Source organism: Gobius niger (genome assembly GCF_951799975.1).
Source record: "Gobius niger genome assembly, chromosome: 19".
Lineage (NCBI taxonomy): Eukaryota > Metazoa > Chordata > Actinopteri > Gobiiformes > Gobiidae > Gobius > Gobius niger.
This window is the reverse complement of record NC_136870.1, coordinates 6,569,951-6,592,611: the sequence shown is the minus strand read 5'-3', so window position 1 is coordinate 6,592,611 and position 22,661 is coordinate 6,569,951. Positions and strand designations below refer to the sequence as shown.

At 42.1% G+C, this 22,661-nt stretch overlaps 2 protein-coding genes across 2 annotated transcripts in view; one reads left to right on the top strand and one right to left on the bottom strand.

Annotated features, from left to right (window-relative positions):
- The window catches only part of slc39a11 (solute carrier family 39, member 11), an 88,150-nt gene extending 74,745 nt beyond the window's left edge, over positions 1-13,405 (top strand). The window contains exons 7-10 of the mRNA XM_079577994.1: positions 11,991-12,060; positions 12,333-12,431; positions 12,499-12,657; positions 13,054-13,405. Of these exons, the coding sequence (XP_079434120.1) occupies positions 11,991-12,060; positions 12,333-12,431; positions 12,499-12,657; positions 13,054-13,132 (407 nt within the window). The 3' untranslated portion in view covers positions 13,133-13,405. The remainder of the gene's footprint in view (positions 1-11,990; positions 12,061-12,332; positions 12,432-12,498; positions 12,658-13,053) is intronic.
- Positions 13,406-14,589: 1,184 nt separating this feature from the next.
- On the bottom strand, positions 14,590-18,124 carry LOC306979152 (ankyrin repeat and SOCS box protein 12-like). Its single transcript, XM_079578006.1, has 3 exons — positions 17,983-18,124; positions 16,083-16,850; positions 14,590-15,073 (listed from the first exon to the last, which is right to left on the bottom strand). Exons 2-3 carry the CDS (start codon positions 16,843-16,845, stop codon positions 14,922-14,924), a joined length of 915 nt encoding a protein of 304 aa, XP_079434132.1. The 5' UTR covers positions 16,846-16,850; positions 17,983-18,124; the 3' UTR covers positions 14,590-14,921.
- Positions 18,125-22,661: the final 4,537 nt, after the last annotated feature.

Here is a 22,661-nt window from a genome sequence, read left to right as displayed (position 1 = left end):
ATTAGTCTTCAAAGGGCCCTGAAATACTCTGAACAAGACTGTGGTGCCGCTCGATCACAGAGCAGCAGATTGATGGCGGAGTTCTCACCCACCATTACGCCCGCTCCTGGTCACTGTGATTGACGAGGCGAGGCGCGGCGCGTTGGCCGCTAACAACCACCGCAGGCGAGGCGCGGCGGCCCGATACAGACAAATGACAATTTAGATACAGCCTCCCATTGATTTTCCCCTTCTAAATCTTTGGGATATCGACTTACATAATCCAACCACTGTAGACAACCTTATGCACATGGATTTGGCCGGTGCGTTTCCTTTCACCACTCGCAGGTAAGGTGGGTGATGGCACTAGCGTAATGTTCCAGGGTTATGTGTTGCTACTTTATCCGAGCAACCGGGCAAATCTGCAACAAAAAGGTAAAGGGAGAGTCATTATTAGAGATGTAACGACGCCCTTTTCAACCCTTATAAGGCAATAATAAGAATGAGGAGGGGTATTATGCAAAATCAACTTTTTAAAGCGTTTTACCATATTGTAGTGTTCTGTCATCAAAAACATACCTGAAGAAGAAGAAGATCTTTATTTATATAGCGCCTTTCACAGACATATAGTCACAAAGCGCTTTACATGAGACAGTTGTACATTCACTCCATACTCGGTGGTGGAAAGCTACGTTTGTAGCTTCAGTTTCCCCTGGGGGAGACTGTCAGAAGCGCTTTCACGACTACACACGTCTGCGCCAACGGACCCTCTGACCACCACCATTCACTCACACACATCATTCATCCTGGCCTATTGTGCATGTTTTTAGTGGTAGGGGAAACCGGAGAACCCGGAGGAAACCTACGCAGACACGGGGAGAACATGCAAACTCCACACAGAAAGGCCCTGTGCAGGTGGGAATCGAACCCGGACCTTCTAGCTGTGAAGCGAGAGCACTAACCACTGCGCTACCGTGCCGCCCTGAAGGTCCTCCTGAGGTCCTAAACAGAGGTGGGTAGAGTAGTATTTACTCAAGTTATTTCAAAGTATAATAGTATATAAGTATAAAACTTTTTACTCATACTTGAGTAAAATTTAGTGACCCAAATACACAAGTAAAAGTAAAAAAGTACTTGGAGAAAAGGTTACTTAAAGGCCCTATGCCTGATTTTTTTTTTATAGCAAACAATGAAAGAGGAAGCAACTTCATTCAAATATTAGTTGTGGTCCAAACTCATTCCTAACTTTCCTAATATCCTGTATTTGTAACCTCCCAATTCTTCACAGGGACTCATTTATAGGCACATTTCACAACTTGCAGGGTCACTTTTGCTTGAAAGCTATAGTCTGCAAATTCATGAAATAATGAAAATTGATATTGTGTTTCCCTATAAATACAGGCTTTACTCTGAGCACTATCTGTGGTCAAAAACAGACCACATGTAGCATAGTTTTACCAATTGCTAATGTGAAAGTAAAAGTGTAAACCAGTGCAATGGGTTTCTGCGACAGATCCGTAACGTATTTCTCGACCTGTAACATAATCGATCCACATGATGTGTGAGGGTAAGAACTACAAACGATTTGAGGAAGCAGTTAATGATTTATGGTCAACTTCCTCCGACGTTGACGGCTTGAAAGCGGGAGAAAAAAAAACATTAGAAGACCAGGTTAAGCGTTATTAATTTGTTCACATAATTCCTCTTTCCTTTTAGCACGCCTTTTTAATATGCTCTTTTAATAGTGGATTTAAATGCATGTTAAGTCCTGATTGGCAGTCGTTAGATGTCAGAGATTGCAGGGTTTAATCGCTGTTTTCATCATGAGATTAGCATTCGGTGACGCACAGACGTATCACTTTTGAGGATGAAAACCTGAAAAGGACATAAAAGACGGCTTTGATGCAACACAATTCATCTAAAAGAATCAGAGGAATTAAGTCCAAACCTGTGCTTGTGTTTGGTGAGTCGAGGAGGGCTTTGGAGGCCGGTGATAGAGTGTGAAAACGGAAGATTAAAGCGGTGCACTGTGGCGCCGCCTGATATAGCGCCGCTGCCTTTAAAGAGAATACAACATTAGAGATGGATTGTATTCATGTCACGGCTGCACCGGTACAGACTCATCACAGCCCTCAGTCTAGTGGTTTCAAAATCATGGGATTGATAAAGCTTTAGTATTCCTGAAGAATACATTTGACATATACGTACATGTTTTACGTGGGTGTAAGTCCTTGTTCTGGTAGTAATAGGGTTTAATTTCACTGAGAACATTTGTAAAACATGAGTGAAGTGAAGCATTTTGGAATGACAAGTTAATAGCAATAGTATTATAGTTTTCAAGTGAGTTTCATGTTTATTCCCTCTTTGTAAAGTGCCTACTGTGAATGTTCGGATGGAAACACAGGTCTACACGAGGAGTGACCCCAGATTAGAAAACGAGATAATGCATCTCAAAGGGGTTATCCTCTCAAATGAATAATTGAATTAGACAGGGACAAAAGCAAATCAGGACTTTATCAGCTCCATTTATGTAAGCATATGTGGTGTATCTATCTCAATCTCTCCATTCTGGCGATGAATAATAGAAAGTGAGCGCTGCTGAGGTCCCATAGGTGTGATAGGTATTGGTAAACTCACGGGTGCTCTTCCAAGGAGCCGATAGTGCATGAGGACAGAAGAGAGACTGGCTGTGCGTGTCAAAGGCAGTCAAAAATGGGTAGGAGGCACTCCGGAGTAGCAAAAATTAAAAATCCTTTATTGGTGCATGGACAAAATAGATTAAAAAACGCCAACGCGTTTCGACAGCTATGTCTTCATCAGGGCGATCTTTGTGAGTGAAATTGCTTACAGGTGTGTTAAATACCCGAGAGGGCACACGTGAGGTATCACGTGACCCGGTGTAGCAAAATAATGCAACATAAGATCATCGAAAAACATTCAACAAGCTACTTGCATATGTGGACAGGACATATTGAAAGGCATATTAAAAGGCATTTACATGCGGGAGAAAACAACTTATGTGAACAGTTCCATAATGACTGAGTATTATGGAAATAATAATAGACTATCCGATGGCTAAACACTTTAAAAACAGCGGCCATCTAAGTCTCAACAATCTCAAAGTAATGGTCCTGGAGGAGATCCCCTATGACCGGAGGGGGGGTGACAGACTCAAAAGACTCCTACAGAGAGAAACTTTCTGGATCGAGGCTCTGCAAGCCACCAGCCCCCCGGGCCTAAATGAGGAGATAGATTTCTCCCCCTTCCTTTGACATTCCTCTCCACAGCATAAATTCCTGGTTTCGCAAGTGTGACTTTTTCGGTCTGTCTCTCGGTGTTCTCCGTCTCCTGTTCTATTATGGTGTCATATGTAAGCATTAACACACTGATTGTCGTCCCCTCACTAGTGCTCTTGTGAATACCTTCATGAACGATTTTTCTATACTCAGTCATTATGGAACTGTTCACATAAGTTGTTTTCTCCCGCATGTAAATGCCTTTTAATATGCCTTTCAATATGTCCTGTCCACATATGCAAGTAGCTTGTTGAATGTTTTTCGATGATCTTATGTTGCATTATTTTGCTACACCGGGTCACGTGATACCTCACGTGTGCCCTCTCGGGTATTTAACACACCTGTAAGCAATTTCACTCACAAAGATCGCCCTGATGAAGACATAGCTGTCGAAACGCGTTGGCGTTTTTTAATCTATTTTGTCCATGCACCAATAAAGGATTTTTAATTTTTGCTACTCCGGAGTGCCTCCTACCCATTTTTGACTGCCTTTGACACGCACAGCCAGTCTCTCTTCTGTCCTCTCTCCATTCTGGCCTTTAGACTGTTGCAATAAACACTGAAACGCAAGAGTAAAAACAGAAGATGACTGTTAATGCTTAAAGAAAGCCTGTTTAATTGTAGCTGATGTAGGAGTCATGTGTGGCACAGTTTCTGAGTCATGCTGGCATTTCCAGATTTAGTTTAAAGAAAACTTCCACAATAACTAGTATGTGGCACAGAGTTCAAGTACACTGTAGCATGGGCCTGTCCACAAGTTTTTGACAAATATTTAAGTTTCTTTACTTTTTCACACAAACATTATTGACAGACACAAAAGATGCAGTACTTTTGTTTTACTACTTTTGTAGTTTTGTTTGTGAAATTTACTTTGGAACTGTGGATTTGGCAGTGACTCTCTTCTCAGATCTAATTTTTGTCATTCCTCGTAATGTAGCATTCGTGACTCAATTTACCAATACATAATGTTTTTTCTTTCCTTTAAATGACTAACAAAAGCAGTAACCTTCTCTCCAATGGAAGTAAGTGCATCTGAAACGATGCCTTGCACAGTCATTTGGAGAAAAATGACCACACACGCCCCTCAAACACCTCATAACCATCAAGTCCATTTGAAATTATAGTACAAGGGAAATTGATTTCACAGTAGTGAGATTGATGGCGACCGAGTTGAAATTGCTTCACATTCATTCAAAATATGTAGTCCCAAACCACTTGGAGGTGTAATGCTGTCATGTTGAAGTGCACGTTGGAATTTGAAAAGATGCTAATGCTCTCATGAATTTTAATGTCTATCAATCCGTTGTAGCAGGCCGCAACAGCTCAAGAAGAGATTGTGTTTATCACGATTCACGGACACTTCACACAGTGTGGATTCCAGGAATAGTCAACAAGCCATTGAAGTCACTTTTCCTCTTCTTCCTCATCTTTCTTTCATGGATTTTTTGTTTGCAAATGTGTTGTGTTAGAGCCGTAGTCGATAGTCTCCTAATGAGCAATCGTTTGTAGTTAATAATTAAAAGCCATGATGAAAGACAGTTTGTGTATGTTTAATTTAAGAAAGAGTCAAAACCACCAGTGATGTGATTACTCGTGAAATGAGCACAATAGTCGATGGAAGTGGAAATGCATCTGGAATGTTGGGCTGCGCAATGTGAGGGGAACAGAAATGCGATGTTCGGTCACTATCTTGTATATTTCATCTTATGCAATTGCTTAAGCAGGAGTTTTTTTTTATTCATCAAATTGCGTCAAAGCAAGACTTAAAAAATACAAAATCAGGACCAAAACAAGACCTAAAAGTGAACTCAATCAGGAGAATTGTGCGATTTAGCGACATCGTGCTTCTATCAATGGTATCTATTAGGTTGTTAGGGCTTGCGCATTCTGTAGCGCCCTCTTGAAGATCCATTCGCATTGTGAAATTGAGGTGTGTCAGTAATTTCTTCTTTACACGCTTTATAGACTTGATCTTGATCGAGGGCTGATACTACTTGGAAGATCAAATATTTTACGAAGCTGTACTGGTGTGAACAGTTTGAGAACCACTGGTCTAGCACATGGGCTTACACTTGCCTTGAATGCTGTTTTCACTGGCACAACCTGCATGGCACAGTGCACAGCTACACTGTTGCTTTTTCACTTTGTGCTAGCATTGAAAACCAAGGCCGATCAGTGCTCAGAGCCGTGCACAGTGGCCTCTGAGGAGACAGCCTTCTGAAATATTATTCCTGATTTAATATTTTACAACACCATGCTGTTAGAGGTCCGTGTAGGCTCTCAATCGTACAGGAGTTGTCCATCTTCATTCTGCAAGAGGTGAATTTGCCGATTGATAGCTTTAGCTGGTATTAGCATAACATTAGCCATGATAGCTAAAATTCATAGTTGTTTTTCCACTGCTTCTTTCCTCTAAATTGGATATCTACATCATTTAATAAACTCCACCAAAAAAACTAAGCGGTTAGCACTCTTGCCTCACAGCAAGAAAGTCCTGGGTTTGATTCCCAGATTGTGCGGCCCTTTCTGTGTGGAGTTTGCATGTTTCTCTTCTTGTGTCTGGACAGGTTTCCTCTGGGTACTCTGGTTTCCCCTCAACAGAAAACATGCACAATAGGTGAATCCTCCTCCCCCTGTTCCTGACCATTAGCCTGGCTCCACATCTGGAGATGGGTCCCCGGGCGCTGTACTGTGGTCGTCCACTGCTCTTCCCAGCAGCATCAAAGGATGGGTCAAATGGGACAAATCTCCCTATGGAGACAATGAAATACTTAACAGTGTTCACCTGGCTTTGCTGTAGCGTCCTTCATTGTTGTGTATTTCAGTGTTGCGTTGCCCAGTAGGACCGGCCACTACTACAGAGTACTACTTGGAAACAGTATTAGTACAGAGTATATGAGAGTGAAGCACCGTTCTGCGCCCTAAACCATGTAGGGCTGAAATACAAACAGTTTTTTTTTTCTAAAAGCCCATATGAGTCTGACATCAACAGCTTCAGAAAGTGAAAGACCATAAAGGATGCGCTTTCCTGCCTGATCCCTGAGGGGGTTTAAGCTCAGGACTATCACCAGACTCCTATTCCTGTCTGCGGTCTCGCTCCTGTCAGTGGGCTCCAGCTTCACTGTCCAGCTGGGCGCACCAGATCTGTTTAATGGCCACAGGGCGCCCCTCGGTATGAGCGTCAAAGGAGGGGGGAGACTGACAGTTTGCATGGGTGTTCCGCACTCTCTGTCAGCCCCACACTTTGTATGAAGAGTAAAAACTTCCAGCTCAGTGGTCCCACAAAAAACACTCCCCAAACCCCAGTTCACTTTTACAGCTCTGGGAGTGAGTGTTAGCTGACATGCGTTGCATCTGAAGGGCAAAAGTGCAGCTGACAGAGAACGCTGTGATGGACCTGTATGTGACTGTTAAAGGCTGTGTGCTTGATTTCTCTCTAGTAGTGGAATCACTATTTTTACTTCAAAACATGCCTTTGTTTTATATATATTGTCAAAAGCTCAAACAATGATAGTTCATGAATTTAGCGTACAGATTATGCATCTCTATTCACTGTCAACCTTTGGGTAATTTCAGGCTGGACAGACTAAATAGCTGGGTGACACACTCGAGGATTTTTAGGCCGATTTTGAGCCTGATAAGAGTTTCTCACAAGCAATAATTTGTTATGATGTTATGAGGCGGACCCTCCAAAACCTAATACCGAAAGTAACAAACATGTTTACGATTATTTCTTGCCATTTGAATGACGCTACTGTGGCCAATCAGGAACACGCCGCCACACCGCCTTCATGTCGCCTTTTTACCTGTAGTGTTTGGTCTTGCATCACGTCTTGCTCTTTTCAGAATGATGCCGTCTGTGGGATTATTAATTGTGGTAGAATGTCCTGATCTGTGTGGTGTGTGCACTTTGTTTCACGCTTTAAAATCGCAAAAGATTCCTCGAGTCTAATGTGTCACAGGCTTTAGGCATTTGGGCAAATAAGTAAGATAAATACTTTGAATGGATGAACTTGGTCGCTTTGACCCTGGCAGGTACAGACAAGGGAGACGATGATGGATTTTCAATATACTTTATCTCAGGGAAGCAAAACACTGGTGGTGGTGACGAGGTGGAACAAGGTTGGATAAAATGGCAGGATGATGGAGGGGAGTACTGGGGAGAGTACTTTGTTGAATTTTTGATAGCTTGGGAGGTGAGTGGTTGATGGCAAACAGATTTTTATTGACAGGCATGATGTAGTGTGTCTCAAACCTTTCACACTAAGTACCACCTCATAAATTCCTGACCGAGGTGTAAAATATTCCTATCACTGTTTTCTTTGTCTTAATCCCTCGTCACTCATTCAGAACTTGACAAGACCGACCAGTACAGTGGGGAAAAGTTTATATATTTGAAGAGCTGCATTAAACCTAAGCCACTGAATCATGATTTTATTGTCATATCACCCTTACAAATACCACCTCATTAAAAAATTCACCTGCTAAGTACCACCAGGCTTATACTAAAATTAAATTAGTTCTAAACCATGTCTATAAAGGGTCTAAAAAGGCCTAACGGCTCCTTTTTGCACCCATTTCATGTGTAAACAAGTCCTTGCATTATAAGTGTACTTAGTGTTACTGCATTTATGCTTCCACACATTTCTGATGTCCAAGCTGTGTTATCAAATGTTACCACAAAACACGAGAAAACGAAACCAAACAAATTTGGCATTGGTTTTTTAACACCACGTTTACTGAAAAACAGTCAAGAAAATTTGTTTGGTTGGCAGTGATGGTTGGTTTGCAAATGATTCAAATAACTTGTTTCGCTGTTAGTTCTGCTTCTCCTCACGAGGTGTGTGCAGTAGGAAGGAATTTATTTGTAAAGCGCCTTTCACAGACATGGTACCAAAGCGCGATTAAGATTCACTCCACACACACAGGTTTGTTTCTCAGTTGCGTTTCAACAAAAGTGCTTGAAAATACAGCGATACAGATAAAAAAAAAAGAAGAGAGGTCCAGTTCAAACCGTTCACATCAAAGAGCTGTTCAAAAGAGCCAGTTCGGTCACAAACGTCACATCACTAGACGCGGAACCTTGTTGCTGATAAACACGAGCGCTAACCACTGTGCTGCCCCCCAAGCAGCTAGCTCATATACTGCTCTGTTGTTATGACTCCCGCACGCTCTGGGCAAACCGAGCGAAATCCAGAAATTATGGTTTTATTTACGCTACCATTTCATAACGGTTTAGCTTCTTGAACGGTCTCATCTACACTCTGATACGGTAATTTCCATTGAATTCTTGACATGCAAATGGCGGACAAATTATCTTTATGAAGGCCGAGCCAGTCAGAAGCAGCGTTGTGACTTTACCATTGACTGTGCCGATAGCTGCCTACTATCTCTGCACCAAAAGAGACGCTCATGTTTTATTCATGCTCCGACGATGCGTCTCGACTGTGGCTTGCCCCATGGCACTTCACCAAGACAGAACACTTTCATCTTTTTTTTTCTTCCTTTCTGTTAAATCTCCCTCTTCTAAACATTTGTTATCTCCATCTGTGCCACTCGCTCCTTCCAGCTTTATCGCACAGTGGCAGCTATCATTACGAGGATGTAGAGACCAGGAACAAACAGGTAGCTTGTTAAATGTCAATCTTTCCTGGTCTCGGAAAAGAAGAGACACTTTGTTTTTACGTGTTTCGCGTTCGTCAACGGCGATGGGGATTGACGTTGTATTTCTTCTGTCTTTTTTATGCTTTTATGCAAGTCTTCCAAAGAGGTTTAGAAACAACTGTGTGCTGCTTCTTTGCCTAAACAACTTTGCAAACAAGTAAAAAGGTCAGGATTGTTGCCTTTTCATGTGTAACTGGACGTTTCTGGGGTTGATGGTGGAAAACCCGAGATCGCAAACTCCAACCTGGGAATAAAACTGTCTGTTTTGTGCATGGTTAGAGTATTGCCCACCATGCCTTGCCAGGAATCTTTCAAAAATGCTCAACTTGTGTTATGTACGAGTGTTCATAGGTGAAAAACAAATAGGAGAAACTGGAGCTGTTGTTAGAAACGTACGCAGAAGAACATGCAAACTACGATTTTACTCTAGACTGAGATTCTTTGAACTGCGGGCATAAACCTACCTTTCATTGACTTTAACTCCACATTCACCAAAATAAAATAGCTTGACAGGCCCACGCTAGACCAATCACAGATAAGAGTTTTATCAAGTTGCAGACTTTGATGACGATTGAATCCCTGTTAAGGCAACGACATGAGCGTATCGACGTCGAAACAGGACCCGAAGATGAATAGGCGCTGGGTTTGAGTCATTACCGAGAAGGACGAGTATTGAATTTAGATAACACCTCCGCCATCAAAGGCTGGCGAGGAGCAGGTCAATACGAAGGGATTTCTTTTCAAGTAATTATCGGTGCTCAATCCGATGGTAAATAACACACTCGTATATTCTCTTTCATTGTCTGATACTCAATGTAGCTGGACTTGGATTTGAAAAAAAGGGGCAAGTTAGGAAGAAGCAGCAACAGTTGTGCTAGTAGTTTTAACAGTTGTACATCTGTTTTGCCCCTTAAAATGTCTGTACTTCTACTTGTGTAATGAAATTAAGTACTTTAACCACCCCGGCATACAATACAGCCGCAATGCCACGCTGTGGTGAGACCAAACCCCATAAAATGGGGTAATGAGATTGCTTTGGAAATTTATAGCCAAGTCAGTTTAGCTTTAAATCTTCCCTGCTAATTATGCTAAGCTATGCTCGGGCTACTTTCTACTATAGCACATGTTTATACTTCATCCTTGTGAAGAATATGGACGTTGGAAAGGTGCTAACAATAGTGCTACTATCGCTACTATAAAATTATACCCATGAATATGAAGTGAATTAAAAATAAAAGCAATAGCTAACAATAAATAGATAAATAAATAAATTTCTGTGACCAAAAAAAATAAAAGAATAATTAAAGCCGCAAGCTGTGACTGCCCCCGCTCGCTCTCGCCCAAACTTGCTCTCGCCTCGGCCTTACACCCAACTTGGCCTCACTCTTGCGCCGGTCAGCTCTTGCCCTGGCAAGAAAAGAGAAAGCATTAGATAAGTGTCAAAGCCATATTTGAACTGGCCCGGCCACCTCCTACACCAAAGCCCAGCACACTATCATTGAGCTGTAACTCCATACTAATGTGGGCCTGATGTGGGCTACTGTTCTCTACATTTTTGGGCCCAGCACGCCACTGGAGGAGAGAGGTCATTTCAGGTCATTTTTCCGCCTCCATTTTCTTGATTGTTTTCGACATTTCCCCAAGTGTTGCCTCAATTGTTTCCCTACTATCCCCCCATCTTTCTCTACAGTTCCGCATATTTTTAAACCGTTTTTTCCACTTTTTCATAAGGGTGAGACCGTAGGCACAGATTCATGTTCTTCCCAGTAAGTGTTGAGTCAAAAAAAAAAAGAAAAGAAAAGGTTGGTATTGATCCGGCAGTCTCACAGTTGGGAACCTAGCGCTCTACCTATGGAGCTACACATGCACAGCAATTGTAACAGCCGTACTGAGAAATATCTTATGAAACGCCCCGTGTCAAGTGTGTGTTTGAACTAGCTACCTCCTTCACCTGAGACCACCACACTATCACTGAGTCCAAAAAAAAGCGCTCTACCAACGGAGCTACACAGTGAGCGAAGGACCCAGCCAAGCGCGAGCTGTCTTCGAAACTACACAAAATCTACGCATTCTTTGCAGCGGCGTTATGAGTAGACGGTGTAACACTTTTACAAACCGTGGCTTAGTATTGAATTTCACTGTCTAGATGCACTGTGCCAAATGTGATCTTATTCTGATGAAAAACCAGATGGTTTCCCAATTGAAAGTCAAAATGGCCGACTCCCTGTGTGTCCAGTTCAGTTTTTGGTTTGTCCTGATGTCCTCTTTCACTGTACCGAAGGGTTTGGGCCTACGCCGAATAACGCACGTTTTCATTTGAATAGGGGTCAACATTGAGGGGGCGCTGTGAGGCCATTTTGTTTTGGGCGTGGCCAATTCGACCATTTCCATACATTTTTACGCCGCCCGAATGTCACGTTTAGCGGGTCAAAAATGAGATCGTTTACGGAGAAGAATTGTAGAAAACTTAAAAACAATAGTCCCTTGAAATGTTACTGGCTTTGGTGTCTGCCAACTTAAGCTTTAAATGATATAAAAATCCACCATTTAAACATTAAAAACTCAGTGTTTAACCTTCAGAGGCTACTCAAAGTTCATTGTTCAGCGTGCGCAGCAGCTGGAGGCAATGTGGATGGAGTGTCTTGTCCAAGGATGCAGAGATAGTAAGGCCATCAAATCAAGTACTTCGACCACAACAGGAAGGTTTGGGGATTCATCCTGCAAAATTCTCAAAAGAACTCACCTGTTTCCACTGAAATAGAATCATCTTCATTGTTATGCCTGAACATGAAATTCCCTTCACCTCGGAACGTGCCTTGAATGCAAAAAGTCGCCCAATTGGAGCACGTGCATTCCCACAAACGCACACCATGTGAACTGTAACCTCTTCATTTGGCCCTGTGAATATCGAGTGCCTTCAGCGTAAAGACTGAGACGTACCCTACGGACGTACATCAGCCGCCAATTTTACACCAATTACACGCCATTTTCTGTTATGTTGCACGGTGGCTCATTTGTTCTTCCAATCTGACTGCCATTATTTCCTTTCAGAGGGTCTGGCAGTCGGTGTGGGCTTCGGGGCCATCGGGAAGACTTCAACTGCTACTTTTGAGAGCGCCAGGTAAATGTGCTGGACCACAGTGACACCTGGTGGACACATAGGGGAGCGTGCCATGTTAACAGCAAAGGTTGCGTAGTTCTGAGAGTAAAATTGTAATGTTACGTCGACTTTTTTTTATTATTACAAACAACGGCATACATAAATAGCAAAATCGCTTTATTGTGCAGTAAATTAACTCCATGAAAGAACTTTTGTAGTGATTATTATGGGGAAAAAAACATGCCTATAAGCAATATTGTGAAATTTTGTCCATGTTGTGTCTGTGTTTCCAGAAACCTGGCCATTGGCATTGGTATCCAGAACTTCCCCGAAGGCCTAGCGGTCAGTCTACCTCTGCGGGGATCCGGCATCTCCACGTGGAAGGCCTTTTGGTACGAGAGGACTTTGATTCAAGCCCACGAGTATTGGCTAACAAAATGCCTCGATCTTGCCCGTCAGGTACGGTCAGCTCAGTGGGATGGTGGAGCCTGTGGCGGGGCTCCTGGGCGCTGTAGCTGTGGTCCTGGCTGAACCTCTGCTGCCCTACGCTCTGGCGTTCGCTGCAGGAGCCATGGTCTACGTGGTGGTGGACGACATCATACCCGAGGCTCAAGTCAGGTGAGGCTTTGTTTACAAATCACTAAAGGTGAATACATCTGACTCACTATAAATATGCAACTACAACAAAAAAAAGGAGATATTTTGACAAGCTCAAATTACTCAAATAAAGTAGCTTCGACCTGATTTTGTGTAATTTTGGACTTGCCAAGTGACAAAATCAGCCAGGGGAACAAATGTTTTTGCATTTAAAGAAAGATGAAAAAATCTTTATAAATACTTTATACTGCATTATCAGCAGTTCCTATGCTCGTAACAACACGTTCAGAAAACTTAATTAAACTACATACACTGTTAAAAATCACACGTTTCTTAATTTAAGCTCTGTAGTTTTGATTAACACCGCGCACCAAACCTCTCAGAGCGAATGATGTCAGTTGTCCATCTCGTCTGCAGTGGGAACGGGAGGCTGGCCTCGTGGACGTCCATCTTGGGCTTCGTGGTGATGATGTCACTGGACGTGGGGCTGGGCTAATGTCGTCATGACGACTCTGTGATGCCAATGAACTTATTCAAAAGGGACCAAATGCAGTGTTTACATAAACACTTGGGGACTGCTATACTTGAAAATGACCAATATTAATTTCCAGTTCTGTTTGTGACATTCTGTTCTGTAATTATTTCACATAGGATTTTTTTCTTTTTCCAACTAGAATATTTTTAGAATCATTAGAATGTGTTTTATACGATTTTCAATGAAAATGTTTAAATCAGTGCTAGTAATTTATACATAATAAATTAAACAACTTGATTCTAAATTTGTTTTCATATCTATAGTGTTTTCCACAGTGTGCTCTGGTCATATCTGTCAGTTTTAGCTGCAAATGCCAATGTTTTACATCAGTGGTTCTCAAGTGGCATGGCTCCAGGACCCAACTTTACCCCAGGATGACAAGCTGCGACCCAAATAAACTGTCATTTGTCATATCGTATAAATACTATATTTTCCACGCAAGATTTTGTTGAACAACGCTGTTCAGCTTATTTGGGTCCCGACCCACCAGTTAAGAATCACCGTTTTACATTATATATGACCAAGTGGGATGGTTCTGCCAGGACATTTTTAAATTATTTTGATTTAGGTATTATTTGCTTAATATTTATCAAAATCATCTTGGGGCCAGAGGTTCTGTGGTAGAGGGCTGGATTTGGCCCCTAGGCCTGACGTTGCCTACCCCTGATGTAACTACTTCAATGGAGGAAACTTCTGGGTTTTTAATTTTAAGTGTTAGCCTGAAGCTAAAGGCAAAATGCAATCAAAAGTTAAAATAGCACCACTATCTGAACCAATTCAAGCAAACAAATTGTATTTTTTTGTTGTTGTTCATTTATCCTATTTTAATTTACTTTGAAATATGAAGAGGAAGTAGTCATACTACAGTGGCCAACACAAAGTTAGCCAAAAACAATCCGTCAAATTAAAGGTGTATTTCAATAATAGCAAAAGGTTTGAGTACATTTGAGTGTATTGTAGCTTAATTTTGATCTCCACACTCCACTATTATCACAGATAGTTATGAGTTTGTGGACGACTTGTTAAACCTTTGGCCAGGTCCTCGAGGTAGTGTGTACTGATGAACAACCAGTGTACACTCGGCAACGGTTGGGAACCACGGCTCTAAACCAGGATGCCTGCAACATCTTCCCGAGACTGACCAGATAAAATGATTCATTTTTTATTATTATTAAGTTCAGACCACAAACATACTGCAACTTACAGGACAACCACAGAGGCCGGAATCAAACTCACAATCTCACAACAGAAAGATTTTATATGACACACTGTCAGAAGATATTTGAGTGAACTACACGGATCTTCACAATTCATTTAGCTCAGATTAATTGCATATAAAGGCTCCTGGTCGGCGTTTGCAGAACAGCTCAGTCAGTAAGAAGGTTGTGTTAAAGGCCTAATGTCATAAATTTGATCTGTTTTACTTACATTTATTTTCATAAGTTTGACTTTTACATCTACCCATCTATACAGTGCCCTCAACAAAAGAATCACCACCTCCTTTGCGCTCATCTGACAATAAGTGAGTATTTAGATTGTACTTAAAGCGTCAAGTACAATCTTCCTTATTTATGACCAGCATTAATAGCATCAGCCTCAGTGAATGGAGAAAAGCTGCCGTGGTGAATCTATGCAAGTATTAAGGACAATGGCCTCATTCTCCCTCCTGTACAGTACGTTTAATGCAGTTCACAGTGACCGCTCAAAGTAAAACGCAGAGTTCCTTGTTCTCTCCCTGTCAGGGTGAGACCTATAGCGCAGGGACGGGAGGCGGCTTGTGTTGCAGGAAGCAGAGCAGGCTCGGGGGCATGTCCAGCTGGTCGATGCAGTCGATCTTGTTGATCTTCCGCAAGTATCTGCGCAGGGAGAGGCGGCACTGCAAGGTCAAGGCCGTTGGGGTTCCTGTGAAGACACAAAGCGGGATTACAAACGTATCAACATGTCATAAGTACAGGGTAAAGATGGATTATTATTAGTATTATTAGGGAGGCTCTCCGTCTTTTGACAAGAAAAGAAATGGCCCGAGACCAAGCAAACTTGCCTACCCTGCCTGAATTATTGAAACATATTTAATATTGTCTGCTTTATGAAGCTGCAGCCACATGTACAAAGCACAAACCTGTTCCCTTGACAAGGCCATGGATATGAAACTCTTCCTAACTGTGTTTTTGGAAGTTCAGATATTTTTAGTCCTTTCTTTTAAATAGCTTTAATTCATAGGATTTTAATTCAGTCTTTATTTTTACTATGCAAAAAATGTTAGTGGTAATTAACTACTTTCAATTCCATTTCAGTCTTATAGTAATGAAGTAAAATCTATTTTTTGCTATATAAAATAATTACGGCCAAACATTTTATTTGTCAAAATTGACACTTCAAGAAGAGAGTGCAAGCTTGGTAAAGCAAAACGTGGATCAAAAGCCTTAAAGCAGTACTAAGTAACATGTTTACCTTAATAAATCCTTTCCGTAGTCCCTGTGGGGGTAATACAAGTGTTTATGGGATGATTGGAGGGTCTTTCATCTCCCCCTGGTGTCTCTGGCCAGAAAACCATGTTTGCAACTTGACTGGCACCGGTCCGGAGAAAGCAATACACACTAATGTAATCACGAAGAAGAAGCTAACATGCTAACGGGCAAAGCTAACTGCGGGCTAACGTCACTTTGAACAGTATTTACAGCAAAGTTTGAGTGAAAAAAAATATTTCTATTGTATAATTGGATGTACAGTAACCCTCTCTCCCTTCGCCTTTCCTGTCAGCGTAGGATTTACTCTCCAAGACAATTAATAAATAAAAAAATCGTAACTTGCTGCTACACCTGCAGTTGCGCTTATGGCCTCTAGGGGGAAGAGTTACTTAGTACTGCTTTAAAAATCATTCCTAAAAGAAAAAAGAAAATAGTGTTGGAACCTCTTTCCCTCAGCAGCAGCTCCACGGCCTCGTTCTGCTTGGTGGACTTCTCGATGATCAGCGTGGGGAGGTAGACGTTGGCGCCAAACTCTATGAGGAGCTGGATGTATTCCACTGCGCAGCCGTGCCGCAAGCACATCTCCAGCACAGTCTTGGGCTGCTTGATCAAACTCAGCACCGCCGTGTCTACGCAGTTGTAATCCGGATCGGCGCCGTACAGCAGCAGCAGCCTGAAGCAGTCCATGTGCCCGTACACCGCCGCCAGATACAGGGGCCCACTGGACACTTTGGCCATGGAGCTCAGGATCACCACCTTGGAGCGATCGTTCACCTCGGCGCCGTATTTCAGGAGAATCCGCAGTACTTCCACGTCGCCCTCCCGCGCCGCCGTGAGCACAGGGGAGGAGAGGTTCCGGGGGCTCCCATTGGGATTGGCACCGGCTCGTAGCAACGCGCTAACGCAGTCTAGGTATTTGCCCCGGGCGGCAGTGAAGAGGGGGGTCTGGGCTTTGACGTCCAAGCTGTCCACCAGCGCGCCGTGGGCTAGCAGCACCCGCAGGCAGCCCAGGTGGCCCTTGGACACGGCGGCGTGGAGGGGAGTGGCCGAAACCCCCCAGCCTCCTCGGCAGTTGATGACCTTCTTGTAGATTTCCTGGCACAGCATGGCGTCCAGGAGCTGCTCATCGTTTTGTAGCGCAGCCCGTCTGAGAGAGGATATATCGTCGTGGTTCTCTTCCTCTAATTTGGTCCTTAGACGGAACATAGAATCTAAAAAGAGAAAAAAAATCTATACATTTGACTTGAAAAATATCATTTGTGTCACTGGGAAAAGGCCTGGAGAGCATTTTCATTATGATTAGTGAAAACATTGGAACTTTTGTTACTAGAGATGGAAAGATCTACAAAGTTTTATGTAGGCTATTTGGTGTTTTCTTTCTTGTAGCCTACATCCATCGTCTATTGTTGGTACAGAGCTGGTTAGCCTCCGCTGTCCCTTTAAACTCTTGATATGAAGATATGTTTTTGTTTTTTTACTTCCTGAACCAGAACAAGAATGAAAGTGGGAGGGGCTGCCATGGTAACACCACCGCTACATCTGGTTAGGCGCAAATGTGGAAATGTTGATGTTCGGCTCTATGGGGCGAGAGTGTGTCACAGATGGTAGAGCGGAAAGTCAGGGGTTCGAATCCCGCCTCCTGAAGGTGCAACACTGTCGTTGTGTCCTTGGGCAAGACACTTCACCCACCTCGTCTCCGGTGTCTGCGTACATTGGTGTGTGAATGAGAGTGTGAATGGGGTGACTGGTTCCTTGCTGTAAAGCGCTTTGAGGGCCTAAAGTAGGTGGAAAAGCGCTATGTAAGTTGAGACTATTTACCATTTATGAAAACTAGCCCAAACCCCACTCCTAAGATTCATAGAACAATAAATCTAAGATGAAAATAGAAGCCTTTCCCTTTCCTCTGAAGAGCATGCAAACACATGAGAGTCACAGTGATCATGGTGCTTGGATCTATTCCACATCTTTAAAAAAATAATAAAATCTAAATCTGTTGCATAACAACATTGTGACTACTGACGCATTTGTTTCCATTCACTTACGTAATGTCGATTGGACGGACTTTGAACCTTAATGTGTCGTAAATAAAGGCCAAGGTTTATGATAGGGGAAATAGCAAAAACCATCAAGGGAAAAAATAGTTTCTTACACTATCCTCGATCTAAGAAATTAAAAAAAGGAATAAATAGAGAGATTTGGTAATGGGAGCATTTCATATGCCTGATTAAATGCGTTTGCAGCCCAGTTCCGTGGATCATCTGACCATCGAACAGCAGCGTCACGTAGTATTTATTTACCGAAGGACACGGAACAAACCGTGTACAAGTAGCGATCCGCACTTACCGAGGAGTCAGATTGTCCGACACTTCGCCTGGACATCACATCAATCGCTTTAGAAAAGAGGAATCACTCAAGTGTGCCTTGTTTTTTTCCAAATGTAACTTGTAGGAGCGTCTCCTTTCATATCCAGCTGCTTCCTGCTTCCGACCTCCTCTTCTTCTTCTACGCCTCATACGGGTAGAGTGTTGAGATATCGCCCCTGCTGGACACTTGTTAGAACGAAATCACGAGGCAGGTAAGAGTAATCTGTTTAAAGCTCTTAACCCCTTAACTCCCACCTGAACCGAGCACATTTTCTCCAGTTTGGCTTTACCCCAATCCAAAAGCCTCTGGAAAAAAGCTGTGAAAATAGCAACAAAACTGAGACTAAAACATTGATGGAAATGTGACAAAAAAAGTGAGAAAACATTGACAAAAAAGTGACGAAAAATTTATGAAAAAGTGGCAAAAATGTCACACAAGAAATTGACAAAAAAGTGACGAAAAAATGACAAAAATGTGACAAAATCTAACAAAAAAATGACAAAAAATTGATACAAATTTGACAAAAAAAATTACGAAAACTACAAAAAATGTGACAAAAAATGTGACAAAAAAAAGAAAAACAAATGGACAAAAAAATGACAAAAAAGTTAGAAAAATGAGTTGAATACCCAACAAAAAATGATGGAAAAAAAATCTGATGACATGAGGAAAAAGATCCTCTCGGTTCAGGCGGGAGTTAAGAGGTTAACCGAGTGCATTTTCTCCACTCAAATCCAAAAGTTTCTTGACTGGAGAACATCTCATTTGAAAGCTAAGACCAAGAAAACCAATGTGAACTGATTTTTTTTTCCCCTTGCATTGTTGACATGTTGTCTTCACTTTACGTTTTTTTGTCCATCTTTATTTTTTGCAGCTTTTTTGTGGCTTTTTTGTTATATTTGTCTCACATTTGTCACTTTTTCCCCGTTGATATGTCGTCATTTTTTGTTGTTGCGCTTTCATCCTCGTTTTATGTGGCTATCTTGATGCTTTTTTTTCCCAGAAGCCTTTAGATTTGGAGGAACTGGAGGAAATATGCTCGGTTTAGGTGGGGGTTATGAGGGAAATGTAAAAATCATTTAGAAAATATTTAAACACAAATAAGTGTTAGTTTCCACTTTTATTAAACATATCATCATGATCATTATTAGTGTGATGACTGATTTGTTTAATTTTGATTGTTGCAAGTTTAGTTTTAGGACATAATAATTTTATATGCACAACAGCCTCAAACCCTAAATATTAATATAACCCTGCAACGACATCAATGTTAAGTTTATGTTCGATAAACCTTATCATTTGCAGTCAGTTTATCATATTTACTATTGTGATTTGCGTATATCAATGCTGTACTTCCTCCCCCTCCATCAGGCCAAATACATTGCTGCAAGTTATATGATCACTTCTTATTTTGTCCATTTCTCGAACTGTAGAACAGAAACCATTGGGGGTATAAGCTGGGGAGTCCCAACCAGTTTTGGGACCTTCCAAAATCAATAGACCCGCAACTCAGGATCGCAGTATTGGACACTTGTAATTAGTATTTTTAATGAATTCAAGGGGAAAAAATGTTACAATTTAGTTTATTTCTTTGTTTTGATAGTGCGTTTTCTTTACTAAATTAAAACAATACGTCAAATCAATTAAAAAAAAAAACATATATATATATAAAAACATATGATATAATATAATATAATAATCCAAAAGTTGAATCACTATCATGGCAGGCCTAAAGTTAGTCAACATAAACACTTACTGAATAGAAATATGTCTCAAATCTCTTGGGGTCCAAGTTCTTGTTGAGACCACTCTGAGTCTCTCTTTGTAACAAAATTCTAGATTCCCGCTAATACAGTGAATTTAAAAAACACTCACCCAGATTTCTTGGGTTCAACTGGGGAAGGTTTAACATCGTCATCTGCATCAATTGTAATAAAGTCCTCCTCGCGAGCATCGGCATGTTCTAAATTTGACGTTTGTTCCAAGGACGAAGGCTTTACATCTTTGTCTGACAAGGGGGGAAAAGTGGATGATTGAGAGCCAATGGTGAAGGTTTAGTGTGATCCTAATGCAACACTAGAGCAAATGGAGAAGACTTACCATCCTCAGCAGGCTTCTGACGTCGCCGCGCAGTTTTTGAAGGAGTAAGAATACAAAACAAGGACGGACAAGGAAAACAAGGATGAAAAACAGCAAGAGTAACAGGAAAGTAACAGAAACATTCAGAAAAAGTGATGAAGCCACAACAGAGCGATGATAAATGTAACGAAAACGCAACAAAAAAGCAATGGAAAAAAAAAAAGTCAACTCTGGCCTGTAGGTTGTGACCTTTTAGATTTGGGTAAGTGTCAAAAATGAGACAAAAATGATGAAAACCCAACAAAAAAAGTGACCAAAAAGAGCTATAAGAGCGACAAAAACGTGCGGGAAAAGCAACAATAACGCAATGGAAAAAACGCAACAACCACACGCCTAAAGACTGATGGAAAAGTAACATGAAAGCCACAAAAGAACGACTAAAAATGATGAAAAGGTCACGAAAAACAAAACTGCAATGAAAAACAGATGAAAACACGTCAAAGAAACGTCAAAAAAAGGGATGAAGACGTCACAAAAATGTGCTAAAAATGTAGCGACAATGTGTCTAAAGTCTTCATCTGAAATGTTGCAAACAGTCTAAAACAAAAACATGGATCTTTGATATGTGCAAAAGTTCAGATGTCATTTTTCTCATTTTATTTCCACTTTAGCCTCCCTTGTCCCCAAACTTTTTAAAGTTTTAAAAGTTTGACAAAGTACGATCTGTGTTTCAATTGAATGGCACCTGGGAAAAAAAAAAAAAAAACAGTTTTGTAAAAATATCGGCACGTTATTGCTTCGCCATATTGCAACTTATCTTCAGTTTTTTGTTTCTATATCGTGCAGCCCTGGAGCCATATTGCAACAAATGAAGAAAAACAAAAATCTGTACTGTACAGTTCACAAATGACAAAACAGAATGAACTAAGCAGGAGATTTTATTCCATTAAAAAAGTGTAAAAGAAAAATGTAGTATTTGGGCATTAAAATCATATTGTAACCCCCACCTGAACCAAGCACATTTTTGGCTCTTACCCGAATCTAAGAGCTTCTTGCAAACAGCGTCAATATGGCGACAATAGCAAGGATGAAAAAGACACAAAAAAGTGATAAAGAGAGATCAGATCAGTTGTGTAGGTCTTAACTTTTAAATGAGGCCTTACAGTGTTGCTCTCCAGTCGAGAAGCTTTTACATTTAGATTTGGGTAAAGCCGTACTGGAGAAATGCATTCGGTTCAGGCGGGGTGGTAAGAGGTTTAAAGCCGCAAACAATGAAACATTACAGATTTGCAAACACTCCAACATTGAAAGTTTCACACGAAGGAGCTTTCAATTTAGCAGGCTGGCGAACACTGCAACTGTAAAGTCCATTTTCCACGATACCGCCACCATTAATGGCTTTTAATGCCTCGTGGAAACCCTGAGACTACAACAGTGATGTGAAACTGAAGTTACAGGTTATACTTCTTGTGCCACAGGCCGTAACAGTCCCGCAGCGGCACAAAGCATAAAGCCAAGTCACACGTCTCGCAGCCCACCGGCGTCTTCCTGTTGCAGAGGGAACACCTTCTTCTACCAAAAGTGGCTGCACTTCGCTTGGGCATCGCTTGTCCTTTCGAGAGGAACACGGCCTTGTGAGTGCCCCTTGCAGACTCGGGGTGCTCGGGCGCTCTTCTCGACATTGGTCCGCTGCCATTATCTGCCAGCTCCTGAACGAGGGCATCCCTGAACTCTCTCTGGGTCAATCGCTTGTCCGTTTGCCTGTGGTTGTACAGGATGTGAGCATTTACCACGGCAACATCCACAAAGTGATAAAAGAACGTTCGGTACCACTTCTTCGTCTTGAGAAGTACGTTGTAATAGCAGTTGAGGCTGTCGGACTGGGCGCTGTCCACCCCCATGTGTTGGTTGTACGCCATCAGAGCGGGCGGGATGGGCAAATATACATTCACGAACGAGTCCCCTCTTTTCAAGCGCCTCTGGATCGTCTCTCCTTCGTACGCTTTGTGTATGGTGCTGCAAAGGGCCACCTCCCGCTGTTCCTTACACTTCACAAAGAGGAGCTCGTCATCCCTTATCCACCGGATGCTCCCTCGCGGGGAACTGGGAGTAAAATCATTGAGAAGGCCCATCTTGTTGTGGGGGAATGGGCCACAAGCTCCGATGTTTTGGGCCAAAAGGTCCCTGAAGAGACGGGGACTGGTGTAAAAATGGTCAACGTAAAGGTGGTATCCGGATCCCAGTCGCTCCAAATCCACGAGGGACATCACAGTGTCGTAAGCAGAGCAGTTTTGGAGGGCGGTTCTGCTCCCGTCAGAAATGAAAAAGTTCCACGCGTAGCCCGTTGCTGAATCAGCCAGCGCAAACAGTTTGTATCCCATGGTGTATTTGTGTCGAAGAGAATGCTTCGCTAAAAGCCCTTCGTTTGGCAGAACCTTTCGCTCATTTACGGAGAGGTTTTGGTCTGGGTGGAAATGCGTCCTGCAGGCTTCAACAATTTGAGAATACAGAGGCTGTATCTTGCCCAAATGGTCATACCTGGAGGTGCCCTTTGCCGCCTGATTCACAGCGTCTTCCTG